At 39.5% G+C, this 14,611-nt stretch overlaps 2 protein-coding genes across 2 annotated transcripts in view; both read left to right on the forward strand.

Moving 5' to 3' along the window:
• GRIA3 (glutamate ionotropic receptor AMPA type subunit 3) overlaps positions 1-14,611 on the forward strand; it is a 375,502-nt gene that overhangs the window by 337,641 nt on the left and 23,250 nt on the right. Inside the window, exons 14-15 of the mRNA XM_050776093.1 lie at positions 11,705-11,952; positions 12,514-12,628. Coding sequence (XP_050632050.1) covers positions 11,705-11,952; positions 12,514-12,628 — 363 coding nt within the window. The remainder of the gene's footprint in view (positions 1-11,704; positions 11,953-12,513; positions 12,629-14,611) is intronic.
• On the forward strand, positions 4,896-6,034 carry LOC126946136 (mitochondrial import receptor subunit TOM22 homolog). The gene has a single exon (XM_050776148.1). The coding sequence runs from the start codon at positions 4,937-4,939 to the stop codon at positions 5,363-5,365; it is 429 nt and encodes a 142-aa protein (XP_050632105.1). The 5' UTR covers positions 4,896-4,936; the 3' UTR covers positions 5,366-6,034.

Here is a 14,611-nt window from a genome sequence, read left to right on the forward strand (position 1 = left end):
TTCTTTCCCTTCCTTTCCCCTGTGTTCACCAATACACAGTCTCATGACAGCTGCTGATTGTCTGAAGCAAAAGGACACGGACAAGCAGTACTTGTCTGAATGTTAAAACATGTGCAAACCTAAGTGAAGGAAAGAAAGTGAAGTTGGGGTTTTGGCCATGCTTAGAAATGATATCATTTGTTGTGTGCCTTGCTCCAAATCAAAGTGGAAACCATTTCCTTTACTTTAGGGGGAAAATTGTAAAAATCCCTTTTCCAAATGCACTTTATTAGAGCTATTGACTTCTTCAAAACATATGTGGAAGAAAAAAATGTGTCCAATGCATTTGACAACCCAGATGTGTTTTTCTTCTTTTGCCTCAAATTGCTCTGATCACTTTACATGGTGAAGTGTGGACACTAAGGGCCTATAGCAGGGTTACAGTGAGTGACAAGAATGTTCACTTATTCCAGTGTCTTAGTGAAAGGGGATTTGGAGTTAATTTACAATTTACCCTAACTTCAAAGAAAGCATGGACAAGAAGCAAAAAATGTTTTTAGAGGTGAGTTGCCCTCTTTCATCAAAAAGGATATTGTCAGTGCTACAGCAAGTAAAAGAGGCTGGGGTTATTACGGGGTAAGATCTATCTGAAACCTTTCCAGTTGACTTAGATAGTGTCCCAGCCTCATTCCTTATAAGCTGTGTGACCTAGGATAAGTAGTTGAGTCAATAACAAGTCTTTGAATTTCTATATTGGAGACTCTTCAAGGTGGAATTCTGGTTGGGCCTTATTTGGAAACTGCTTACTTAGCAAGCACACAGCTTTTTTCAGGCTTGACTTATACCCAGGGGGTAGATTCATGGAAATGAGTGAGTAGGCTAAAGCCCAGTATGACACCTCTTGGCATTGCCACTGCACTTACCCTCCCTTACCCTCAATTCCATCTTTTATAAAATGGGAATTCATTCTTTCATTCAATATATATTTATGGGGCACTACTGGGCACACACACTGTTCTCAGTGCTGGGGAGTAAGCAGTGAACAAACAATAGCTACTGCACCCACCTTACAGGACTGCTGTGGGGTTTAAATGAGACTGTGTGTGTTAAATCACCCTGGCACCCAGAAAGCTTTATGCAAATATAAAGTTTAAAGATATTTGGCTATCTCCTGCTTCTAGTAATGACAAATCTAAGGCCTCTCTAAATAAGGGAGTACTTGAAAAGTTGTATGGTAGGTATTTCTCACCATAAAGATCTTCTCTTTGTGAGTCTAAACCAAGTGCTTGAGATTTCCACAGTAGGAGTCTTAACTTAAAGAACTTAATTTCTGTAGACCTGAGACTTGTGACTACATTAAAAAACTTGAGAATGGGACCACCCCAGCCACACCTTACCCCTCCCTTATAGTCCTACCCCACCCACTCTATTAGGACATGCAAGCACATTGTCCTCTTCCCATCCCATCAAACATTAGAAGAGGCAAAGAAGAAAGGAGGAAAAGAAGGGGAGGTCAGGAGCTCTCCAGAGCTGTGGCATCACTGGCCTTCTTTCCTTCTAGCACCTTGTCTTGTAAGGATCACCTGTCCATATCCTAGTACTTGGTCAATTCTGTGAGGTAACATTTGCTCCTGAATGTTAGAGAAGGCACACAAGGCACACAGGGGTCCTGCTGTAAGTGTTCCGTTCAGGCAGATGGAGGCCCAAAGCCACCCTTTTGAATTTTTACCACCTAGACACCTGAGCCTTTATTAAAAGCAGAAATTACAGAGGACGCTAAATAATTCAGAAGAAAAAGCAGATTGTAGTTTATATTATCTTAAAGGTACAATCTAAAGAAAAAAATGGACCAAATTGTCAAGCAAGAAGTAGTCCACAATAAACTTAGAGAAAGCAAAATGAGTGAGGAAAAGTCATTTTTGTTTGAAACTCTTGCATATTTCCCTTTCTTAGTGTCTCATACACAAGGCAGCCTTCTCCAGCCCCTGAAAGCCCCCTTTTATTTATTTTTTTTGAAACATCATAGATTTTTTATTTATTTATTTATTATTATACTTTAAGTTCTAGGGTACATGTGCATAACGTGCAGGTTTGTTACATATGTATACTTGTGCCATGTTGCTGTGCTGCACCCTCTCTAACATCACAATTAAAAGAACTAGAGAAGCAAGAGCAAACACATTCAAAAGCTAGCAGAAGGCAAGAAATAACTAAGATCAGAGCAGAACTGAAGGAGATAGAGACACAAAGAACCCTCCAAAAAATCAATGAATCCAGGAGTTGGTTTTTTGAAAAGATCAACAAAATTGACAGACCGCTAGCCAGACTAATAAAGAAGAAAAGAGAGAAGAATCAAATCGACGCAATTAAAAATGACAAAGGGGATATCACCACCGACCCCACAGAAATACAAACTACCATCAGAGAATACTATAAACACCTCTACGCAAATAAACTAGAAAATCTAGAAGAAATGGATAATTTCCTGTACACTTACACTCTCCCAAGACTAAACCAGGAAGAAGTTGAATCCCTGAATAGACCAATAGCAAGCTCTGAAATTGAGGCAATAATTAATAGCCTACCAACGAAAAAAAGTCCAGGACCAGATGGATTCACAGCTGAATTCTACCAGAGGTACAAGGAGGAGCTGGTACCATTCCTTCTGAAACTATTCCAATCAATAGAAAAAGAGGGAATCCTCCCTAACTCATTTTATGAGGCCAACATCATCCTGATACCAAAGCCTGGCAGAGACACAACAAAAAAAGAGAATTTTAGACCAATATCCCTGATGAACATCGATGCAAAAATCCTCAATAAAATACTGGCAAACCGGATTCAGCAGCACATCAAAAAGCTTATCCACCATGATCAAGTGGGCTTCATCCCTGGGAAAGGCCCCTTTTATAATGCCAAGAAGCCCACTCTCCTTTTGGGGGTACGAACCCCCTATTCAAATCAAAATGACCCCTTGCTCAGGGGTAACAGAAGCCGTTATTCTATTTGTGAACACCTCTATGCGGACCATGACTGTTGATACCAGAAAAGGGGTACAGGTTGTATCTCTGAGGGAGGCAGACAGTGAAACAGGGAGAAAGTGGTAGACGATGGGCACCCCAAAGTCAAATCTAGCCCCTTTGACATGTATGTACAAGGCTAGTCCTGTACATACAGTGATGGAAATGGACAAAATAGGCATGGTGGCAACAGTGTTCAAAAAAATAATTACATGCATAAAGCTGGCCCATTTTCCTTTGAGGAACACTGGAATACAGAGTGCCTAAAACTATCTTCCCCGGCCTCTCCTTCATTACATGTTGGGGAATAAAGATGTTACAAACACCAATACTGTCTTTACAAATTATGTAATACTTTGTCTGCATTCTGACAGTAAATTAATAGCATAAATGAATAGCATATTATGCTTCTGTTGATAATCATGCTTCCAATTTATTAGTCCATTTTGTTAATTCAGTTAATTCTGGACTATCAACATATGGGAAAGTGGATGTTGAATCCTGTCAAATTGAAGAATTGTGCTCATGTCGAGACCACGAAAAGAGATGGTTCCATTGTCCTTTATGTTAATGTCACTATATCCAGCATATTGTGCTCAATTTGGGGGGCCATATTTTAGGAGGGACTAAGAAATGAAAAGGTATCTAGAAGATTGTGACCAGAAAAGGGGAGTTGACTGGAATTTGTGTCACAAAAGTAACAAATGAAGGCCCTTAAAATGTTTAGCCTGCAAAAAAGGCAATTAACAGGTGACACTGTGGCAGTAGATTCCACGCTGTACATTGTGTCAGGAAGAGAGCATATTGATTCTGTATTGCTACAAAGGGAAAAATTAGAACCAGTAGGTGACACTTCAATTTTAATATTCACTCATTCCACCGACACGTAGTGAGAGTTTACTGTGTGCCAGGCATCATGCTAGACACCCGTGGTGCAGTGACAAAAAAAGACATGACCCTACTCTCAAAGAGCTCAGATTTGACTAGGGATAACCATTGCAAAGCAAAATAATCGGTACTCCCTACAATGGAGAAATGGAAACAGAGATGAGAGACTGCCCAATTCATGCAAGAGGCAGAAGTAGGATTGGAGAGGAGAGGCTTTCATTAAGAATATCAGCCAAACCAAAGGAACTTTCTATCAACTTGAATTGTCCCACCATGGAATAAGCTACTTCCTAAGCCTCCTCTGAGCTAGGGAGTGCCTCTTCGCCAGAAGCATTTAAGCAAGAAGCTATCACTTCATCGGGTGAGAGGCTGAACCAAATGGTTTTTAAGGTGCCTTCTAGGTCTAAAATTTTGTTATTCTACTGACTACAAGTGGATATACTATTGACCAAGTGGATATCCTATTTTATCTCATAGGAAAGCAGAAAATTTTATTCATCAAGTTTCCCCAGTAGCAGTGTTCTGGTTAATGAGGATTTTAATGTATAAGCCTCAACTTAACTACAAAACATAAATATAAAAGGAAAAGTTGCCATCCTGCCCATTCTCCCCCACCAACACAATTTTAATATACAATTTCAAATGATAGTAATTTTTGTTGATGGCATGCCATGGTCGTCCACCAGACATATGTCTAGAGATCCAAAATATACAAATAATACTTAAGCATGTGATTTCTCCCATAAAATGAAGTAATGATTCTGTAAATATGGAACTGAAGTAATTTATAATACCATTAAAATAAATTCTGTCAGTAAAACAAATTATACTTTCTTTATTATAAACATATGTAATGTTTTTCCCACTTCCTGTGCTTCAGGGATTGTTCTAAGTATGTATTAACCCATTTAATTTTTCCCAAAAAACCTTTGAAGTATACACTTAAAAAATCATCCCATTTTATGGATGAGGAAATTGAGATACATAGACACTAGATAATTTATGTGCTTAGAAAGTGGGATTCAAGGCTTCCGGTGTCCCCTACAGTCATGGCTGCCGCCGTTGCTGCTGCCGGTGCCGGGGAACCCCAGTCCCCGGACGAATTGCTCCCGAAAGGCGACGCGGAGAAGCCTGAGGAGGAGCTGGAGGAGGACGACGATGAGGAGCTAGATGAGACCCTGTCGGAGAGACTATGGGGCCTGACGGAGATGTTTCCGGAGAGGGTCCGGTCCGCGGCCGGAGCCACTTTTGATCTTTCCCTCTTTGTGGCTCAAAAAATGTACAGGTTTTCCAGGGCAGCCTTGTGGATTGGGACCACTTCCTTTATGATCCTGGTTCTTTCCGTTGTTTTTGAGACCGAGAAGTTGCAAATGGAGCAACAGCAGCAACTGCAGCAGCGGCAGATACTTCTAGGGCCTAACACAGGGCTCTCAGGAGGAATGCCAGGGGCTCTACCCTCACTTCCTGGAAAGATCTAGATTGTTACTGCTGTTTGAGCTGTCTCAGTGGGATAAGTTTGAAATTCAAGTGTTTGAATTGCTGATTATTTGGATTTTTTTTTTTTTTTTAACTTTGGCACATTGATCTATCTAAACCTGGTGGGGAGAATTCTCTTCACATTGTCTCATGGAAAGACTCAACTTGCAACTGTGCCCTCCACACTATCCTTACTTCTGTCTTCACTCTGATACCAGAGTGCAGCCACGCAGACGGTTATTCCTGCTCTGGCCACCCCACTCCTTTCACCAAATTGCTCCTAACTGGAAGATGTCACTTTCCCCTTGTGGGTAGGAACTGATGCCAGTGGGAGGGATGTGCCCCTGACCATTAACGACTGTCTTTTTTATTTTTTAATTTTTTTTTTAAAGAATGGAGCTGTTGGGGAGGGACATGCACGCAATGTGAAAGACAAAATGCATTACACCTGTAGTGTAAAGCGGCCACTCTGAATCCGTATGTATGAAGAGGAGGGAGGCTGGCTGCAGCTTCAGCCACAGAATGGGGACTGTGGAAGACAGATCAGGAGTTCATTTCCCCGGCACAGTTTGGTTGTTAGACCTGTGTGTGTGTTTAAAAAAACAGAAGTCAGTGCTCACTTTTTGTATTTAAATATTAAAAATGATTCCAACTGAAAAAAAAAAAAAAAAGAAAAGAAAGTGGGATTCAAACCCAAGCAGTCTGACTACATGCTCTTAAGCACTGCACTATATAGTTACTTTGAACTTACATAAAGAATAGTTTTATCACTAGAGAGCTACTATATGCACAATGACTAGGAGTGAACAACACCATTGCAAAGAGACACAAGGTCTAAGTGGTAGGCTTCTGTGTACTGGACTCACAGGGCCCAAGATTCAAATTTTCACATCAACAAAAAGACAAATTTCTTCATATATTTGACCTTCATGATGTATTACAAATTGTTAGAGCAAAACTGTTGAATCCATTAATGCTAAGGCTCTACCATATCTGCCATTTTGGATTAATCTGTTCCTCCTCCATTTATGTATTTCTTCTTTGGATTTCGGTTGCTAATTATCTAGCAGTGCTTGAGAATTTCTCATGGCCTTTCTTTATAAGCCTTGTTTGTTCCTTTTTAGGTACAAAATGGTGCTCTGTGGGATGAAAGAAATGAATCATGGTGGGTTGGAGAAAAATGAACTTGTTATTACACATCCTGCCCATAAATTGTTTATTTTCTCCCAGATGATAGAGCTAAGATTCAGTCCCTTTTATTACCTTCTTTATTTCAGCCAAAGGCAGAATGCAAAAAAAAAAAAAAAAAAAGGAAAGAAAGAAAAAAGAGGAAATGCTAGTTTTTTTTCTTTGTTATGGTCTGAATGTTATACTGACACTTAAATACCAGTTGGAAAGATAAACATTTCAGCTTAATTTCTCTTACTTATGAGTCCTTTCTTTTCCCCCTTCTAATCTCTTTGAGAATTCAGTCATCAAAAAGAGTCCAATCATTTCTGCCACTAACTGACTTGTCATTTAATGCATTCATTAATATCTGCCACATGTACACCACGTGCATTTAAAGGGCCTGCTTCAAGCACTGCTATTTATTCTCCTAGAAATGCATCATTACCTAAAGGAATAAACCTTTTAACCTGTATCAGCAATCAAAGAGCTCAAGTAAATGATGAAGTAAATGAGTCCAAATTATAGTGCACTTGGATCAGAAATCATGGACCCCTTTGCCCTTGGCTTATAAATTTATCTTTGGAAGCAATGGCCTGTTTGCAAATAGTGCAAAAGACAAATATGTCTGAAGTCTCCCCTTTCTGGACCCCCACTGTGTATTCAGGTCTGGTTGGGCCAAGATGAAGAACACAAAACAGCTCTTTATAAATGCACAAAAATGCATACCCACTACGGAGTTTTCTATAATGCCAAAAAAATAACTGGAAATTATCTAAGAGCCCTTCAAAAGGCGTTGGGTAAATAAAACATAATGTGTTCATAGATTGAAGAGCTATGCAGTCATTATAAAGGAAATATGCTTATTCTAGTAAAAGTATAAAAAGGTGCAAGGGAATAGTAAAGGCTAAATTCAGTATAGTGGTTACTTTTGGTGAGTAGAGAGGAATATGTATTTAGGGAGGGGTAGATCAGCAGACTTTAACTAATTTCATAATGTTTAATTTGTTAAGCTTTATGGCAGGTACACAGATGTTTTTACATTATTTTTATATATTTCTGTGTATCAAATTATTTACTATTTTTTAATTCTTTGGGTAACCGACTAGGAAATGTCTACTGAAATAAAGTCCTTGACAATGTATTTCATTACAATGTTTAAAAATTGTTTTATGTGTCAAAAGAGGATAATGTAATAGGGAATGAGCATACATGACTATGGGTGAGATTTTAATCTTAGAAGGCCTTGATTGTTAGGGATTATTTGGGGGCAAGTTATTGATGTGGGCATCAAAGGCAGACTAAGTAACATTTAAAAAGAGGATTGAAAAGCATATATCCAAATTGGTTTAGCAAGGTACTCAGTGATTTTTAGAAAAATTTCAGCTCTAGAATTCTACAGTGCTATAAAGATAGTGCTGGTAGCCATTTTTACCTGAACTTCTGATATCTTTGACCAGCAATCTGGTTGTCACCACGGTCAAGCCTAAACTTCAGTTATTAAGAAAACATATCTTTAGTCTGTCATGTATAGATTTGCTGGCTGCCAAGGGGGCTAGAAAAATTAATAAGGCATGGACTTTGTCCTCGAGAAACACTCAAGTAACAGGGGAAGAGAGACACATAGTCAACTCACCCTACTGCAATTAAGCTCTATAGCAAAGGTATGAGCAAATGGCTTTGGGAGGACATCCAAAGAAGCACTTCTGTGGGGGCAGGAAAGGGTTAGGAAAGACTTCACAGAAGACCTGACATCTGCTCTGGATCTTGTAGCTGAATAAGGTAATTTAAGCAGAAACAAAAGCATAACCAAAGGCATAAGACATGGAAGTGGCTTATTTCAGTGACTAGTGAGTAGCCCAGCATGACCTAATCACAGGAGAGTATAGCCAAGATCATAAGCACTCTTGAATATCATACATAAGAGTTTGGATTTTTTTTTCCTGTAGGTATTAGGGAACCATCCGAAGATTTTAAAGAATGAAGTAACTTGATTAAGTTTGCATTTTGGAAGAATCACTGGAGGATAAATTGAAGAAAGAGATGAAGCAGGGAGGTCAGTTAGGAAGCAAGTTAGTCTAGACAAAACAATGATGGAGCCTGACCAAGGGAGGGCAATGGTAATGAGAATGAAAAGAAGATGAGAGGACAGATTCTAAAGGCATTACCATATTAGAAAAAAATATGGCAGAATGAGGAAGTGAGGGAAAAGTAAAACCAAACCCTTTAGCTTGGAGGTTAGGTGGTTTACTGATAGAATGTAGAAGGAAACCCAGGCTTTACAAGGTATATAATATAGATTTGGTTGGGAAAAGTTTAATCTGAAAATGTCTACAGGACCTTCAGGTGGAGATGTCCATCATCACGGCTTGTTTGCTCTCTTTGCAAAACACATCGGGAATCCAGCCTCTTCTTTCCACCTCCATTGCTCCCACCCTAGTCCAAGCCACAATCATCTCTCCTCCGGACTATTAGAATAGCCTCCTAACTAATTTCCCTTTCTTCCACTCTGACCCAACTTATAGTCTATTCTCCATATGGCAAAGAGAGTAATCCTTTAAATAAGGATTTTTAAAGGATTTAAATAATCCTTTAAGTAAGATCTTATCACACTCCTCCTCAAAATCTTCCAATAGTCTCCTATAACAGGTAAAATAAATCCAAACCTTTTACCATGACCTACAGGGCCCTACAGGATCTGGCCTCTGATTATCCACCTAAGCTCATTTCCTACCGCTCTCCCTTTTTCTCATTTAATTTCAGCCACAGTGACTTCCTTTGCTATAATTTGTGCAAACCAAATGTGTTCCCATCTCAGTGAAGAGTTTCACTGACTCTGTGAGGGCTTCCATGAGTGTCTGATTGCCATAAACACAATGCTTAATGTCCATGGTGATCCAGCTGGGCGAGGTGGCTCACACCGGTAATCCCATCACTTTGCCAGGTGAAGGTGGGAGGATTGCTTGAGGCCAGCAATTTGAGTCCATGGTGATAGTTCTGGAAGTTCCAGCCCCACTGGAATAATTTGGGCAGGCCCAAGCAGGCCCCAAAACAGATGCAACAAAGCCAGCCGAAGTCTAGAGAAGGGCAACTAAATAAATAATCAAGAAAGTTGGGGTGGGGGCCAGGAAACCCCACAAAAAGACATTTGAAAACATGGTATATGTTTATGGTTTCTGCCATGCTATCTCGACCTCTGGTCAAGTATCACCTTGGAATTTTTTTCTACGATTTTCATTCCTAAGGACCTACCTCCCAAGTCAATTGGATGTTTTTGAGTCATTGAGTCTACAGTTCTTTCATAGTCTCCAGAATGACTAACATAGGGCTAGAGGCACAGTAAGCATTTAATACATGTTCTAGGGAACACCTGAATTGATATGAAATTTAATGGGATTATATGCAAAATTCAAAGAGGTAAAGATGAAGGAGACTTGACTTGGCGGAAAGAGCTGTTTTGGTTTGGCCTCAACCTGAGTTGAGGGAAAGACTCTATTCACTCTATTATATTCTTCCAGTGCTTCTCAATAAAAAAAATATTTGTTGAAAGGATAGAGGAATGGCTAAATATATTAATGCAAACTCAAGCAGCATTGGTAGAAAATAATGCTCCAGGCCATATGCTCACGCCTGAAATCCCAACACTTTGGGAGGCTGAGGAGGGAGATTCACTTGAGCCCAGGAGTTTGAGACCAGCCTGGGCAACATAGTGAGACCTCGTCTCTACAAAAAAATAAACAAAATTAGCTGGGTTTAGTGGTGCACACTTGTAGTCCCAGGTATTCAGGAGGCTGATGCAGGAGGATCACTTGAGCCTGGGAGGTCAAGGCTGCAGTGAACTAAGGTCACAGCACTGCACTCCAGTCTGGGTGACAGAGAGAGAGAGAGAGAGAAAGAGAGAAAGGAAAAGAAAGAGAGAAAAAAAGAGAAAGAAGAAAGAAAAAAGAAAAAAAAAGAAAGAAAGAAAGAGAGAGAGAAAGAAAGAAAGAAAGAAAGAAAGAAAGAAAAAGAAAGAAAGAAAGAAAGAAAGAAAGAAAGAAAGAAAGAAAAAGAAAGAAAGAAAGAAAGAAAGAAAGAAAGAAAGAAAGAAAGGAAGGAAGGAAGGAAGGAAGGAAGGAAGGAAGGAAGGAAGGAAGGAAGAAAGGAAGGAAGGAAGAAAAGAAAGAGAAAGAAAGAAAAAAGAAAAGAATGCTCTAAAACAAGAAGCAAAAATTTTGGGTTTTTTTTCATTCTGTTCTGGTCATTTATTTGGGGTACCAAGTCTATTTCTAAACACTCCAATTAGAGACAGACATTACCAACTACAATGTGCCTATGAGTGGAAAACCAAAGTTGTGAGAGTTCTGGAAACAGTATCAGAGTTTCACCTGATGAAGAGATGAGAAGGGGACATAATAAAGGCCTTTCAATAATTAAAGAACCGTTGTACATAAAAAAAGAACCGTTGTAAAAAGGGACAGAATTATTTTACATAGCTCTAGGGGATAGTACCAGGGGATTAAAATACTACCTATTGAATACAATATTAACAAACTAGGTGGCAGGATCCATACTCCATACCTTAGCATCACAAAATATTCCTATGTAACACATCTGCAAATGTACCCCCTGTGTCTAAAATAAAAGTTGAAATTGTAAAAAGGAATGGGAGCTATAGAAAAACAAAGATCATCTTAGAATAAGGAAGTACTTTCTTACAATAATTGATGTTCCATGCTGGAGTGGGCTGACTAAAATGGCTGTACACTACCTTACAATGGTCTTTGATTAGGCATATCCTGCTATGATTAGATAAACATAGCAGGATATTGTAGAGGAGATTTTTTCATTGAGAGGAAGATTGAACTAAGAAAGTGTTTTTCAAATAAGATTGCAACCAATTAGTGGAGTCATGGAATCCATTTAGTGGGTCCTGAGCAACATTGTTTAAAATGAATTAGAATAGAATAGAAAATATCAGAGAGCATCACACATAGCAAAGGTGAGTGTCGTTTTGAGAACTTGTTTTGGAAACAATGTTTACATATGTATGAATGTGTCTACTAGGTTGCAGTGTAACGTGCTTTCTATTACTGTGGATTGCAATTTAAAAAAAAAAAAAAAAAACTACTGCACTAACCCTCCTCCAGATTGAATATCTGGCAGCTCTAAGAATTCTTATCTCTTCGGTGCAGAGATCCAAAATTGCTGTGTATGAGAAAATGTGGTCTTACATGAAATCAGCGGAGCCATCTGTGTTTACCAAAACAACAGCAGACGGAGTGGCCCGAGTGCGAAAGTCCAAGGGAAAGTTCGCCTTCCTGCTGGAGTCAACCATGAATGAGTACATTGAGCAGAGAAAACCATGTGATACGATGAAAGTTGGTGGAAATCTGGATTCCAAAGGCTATGGTGTGGCAACCCCTAAAGGCTCAGCATTAAGGTGGGTGGAATAATATAACAATATCCGTGTTGTTATAGTATTCCACCTACCCTGATGCATTTTGTTGTCATTTTCTTTCTTGTGGATTTTGAGGTAACTTTTAAAAGTTTAAAATCTACAATATTCCATGGAGTTAAATAAGACGGTAAATTATGGTTTCATCTATTTAATGCATCCATTTTTTTTAATGTTCTCTCTCTGTGTTGTCCTCTCTGACTGTTTGTTGCTGTTTTAATTTTACAGTTCAACGGCTTTTTCAATTTAAATGGTAAAAGCCAAGTTATGGTGCCATATGTGACGAATGTTAATTGCATGGATGTGGTGTTCTTGTTACTTTTTTTCTCAAAGACAATTTCCCCATCCCGCACACTTCAGTTTTGAGCAAATGTTATCCTCCATGCCACCTTCCAATATTTAACCCTGTATTTGCTGTACAGACATTTTTATAGCTCCACGTTCTGTGAAATTTAGCCAATTTGTCCTCTTGTGCTCCTTTTTATACGTTAACGATTTCCTAAGCATTTGTGCATTTTCTTACAAGTTATGTTTTATCGTTTCAAGAAATGCTGTTAACCTGGCAGTATTAAAACTGAATGAGCAAGGCCTCTTGGACAAATTGAAAAACAAATGGTGGTACGACAAAGGAGAGTGCGGCAGCGGGGGCGGTGACTCCAAGGTCAGCCTCAATGTCACCACAACCGGGTACCCTTAGTGACGAGTAATCGGCAAGACTGTTATCTTATTATTGAGGAGAGAGCACAAGACTCACACATAAAGTGGAATGACCAGGTTATTCCCCTGCCTGGCAGCTTTGGGAACCAAAAAGGCTTTAGGGCACTGCCCGCATTTTTGATCTAACTTGGGTCCCTTCTTAAACTCCCAGACAGAGGCTCCAACCACACCCTTTCCCTTCCTTCACCCATAAGGCACCAGATTGGTTGCCTTATGAAAGCCATGATGTGGGTTTCAATGCCCTAGGCTTTCAAGAGTCCAAGGCTTTCCTGTGAGACTGTCCCCGCCTGCCTCATTTGAGTGGTATGAAAAATCAGATCCATCTACTGAAAAGTCAGGGCGTAGCCTTTTTTTTTCTAGGTTGTGATGGTTGCTCACAGAGGTTGGTTGGTTGAGTAAGGGTGGCTTCTTCAATTATGTGTCTGAGTGATGAGATGTTGTTCTCTATATGTGATAGCCCATTTAAGCAGACCCCACTTAACTTGAAAGCCAAATAACAAGCTCGGTTTCAAGTTAAATGGGGTCTTTCTTCAATAGGCCACCCCATATAGAGACTTTGCAGAGACATTTTGTGTATTTAAGCAAGTGCGTCGCCTAACTGTGATACTATATGTATGTATGAATCCCTGATTTAGCTTCTCCTTAGCCATGTTCTTGGTTCAGGTAGGTCTAATTGTTATCCAGGCTGCCATCATGAGAAAACCCATCTTACTTGGCATTCCTTTGACTTCTAATGCTCTTTGGAGCTAGAATGAATGAATAGCCATCATCCAAGCAACAAGAAATAGGGGCAAGCTCAGAAGCCACGATACCAAGTCATGGAAAGACACTTTGGGTAAGTACAGGAGAGGACCTGAAAACAGAATCCTCCATGGCCCAAGGGGCATGAGAATTATATTGAAGCATGTAAACTCACCTCTTGTACGACCAAGATCCCATGGGCATCTTAAGGTGAAGAACAGTGTTTCCCAACCACAGACCAACAGACAGGCAAGCCAAAACTTTTCTTCTTCAGAGACAATGGTTGCACTTCTGCTCCTCTCTTTCCCTCTCTATCCCTCAGGATCCTGATGGAAAAGTTAGTTTGCCAGTCTGCAAATATAATATGGGTTTGGAAACACTGATCCAGAATACTTTCAAAGAAATAAATTTTAAAAGAACTTTCTTCAGCAAATAATCTTACCAGGCATTGGCATGGCCTTTTATCGTAAAACCTTGATTAACCAGAACTCACCTAACCAGTACCCCAACTAACTGAATTGCCCCCTCAGTACTTCACATTGATGAGAAAGCAGCAATAGTATTCCAAAAAGAAGACTGCAAGGAATTGATTTTTTAAAAAATCACTTACCAAGAGATGACCTATGGTTGGGTCACATTCGGCTCTTTCTCCTCTATCTTCTCTCCATCTGGATTGACCCTCAAACGTTAGAGGCTGCTTCCCTGAGGCGAGAAAGTAGATAGAAGCATTTTAAGAAAAACTGTTATTAGCCAACAATGAACAAAATGAGTGTTCTTATTGAAAATTCCATTCATCCCTTATGGATTCCAATTAATCAAGGTTTTACTATGTGTCAAAAAGCAGTAACTTTCTTTCCCACCAATGTGAACTGATGACACTGACAATTTAGCCAAGCTTTTGGCTCATTTGATATTTACAATGGCCAACTTGATGGTCAAAGTATTTAGCACCTGTCTTCCCAGTCTTTTTCTCATGTTATTAGCACGGAGAACCTAATTGTATCATTGAAGTGAGTTGCAGAATGAAAATTGAGCTGGATTGGATGCATTGCTCTCACGAATTCATCATTCATACTCATCATGGTTAAAAAGGAGCCATGGACTGTAACAAGATGACTCTAAAACATCCACATGATGCCAAGTGCTCAGAAGTGTTCAGATAACCAGACGTTTGATGTTATATAAA

This window comes from Macaca thibetana, chromosome X (genome assembly GCF_024542745.1).
Source record: "Macaca thibetana thibetana isolate TM-01 chromosome X, ASM2454274v1, whole genome shotgun sequence".
Taxonomy (NCBI): Eukaryota; Metazoa; Chordata; class Mammalia; order Primates; family Cercopithecidae; genus Macaca; species Macaca thibetana.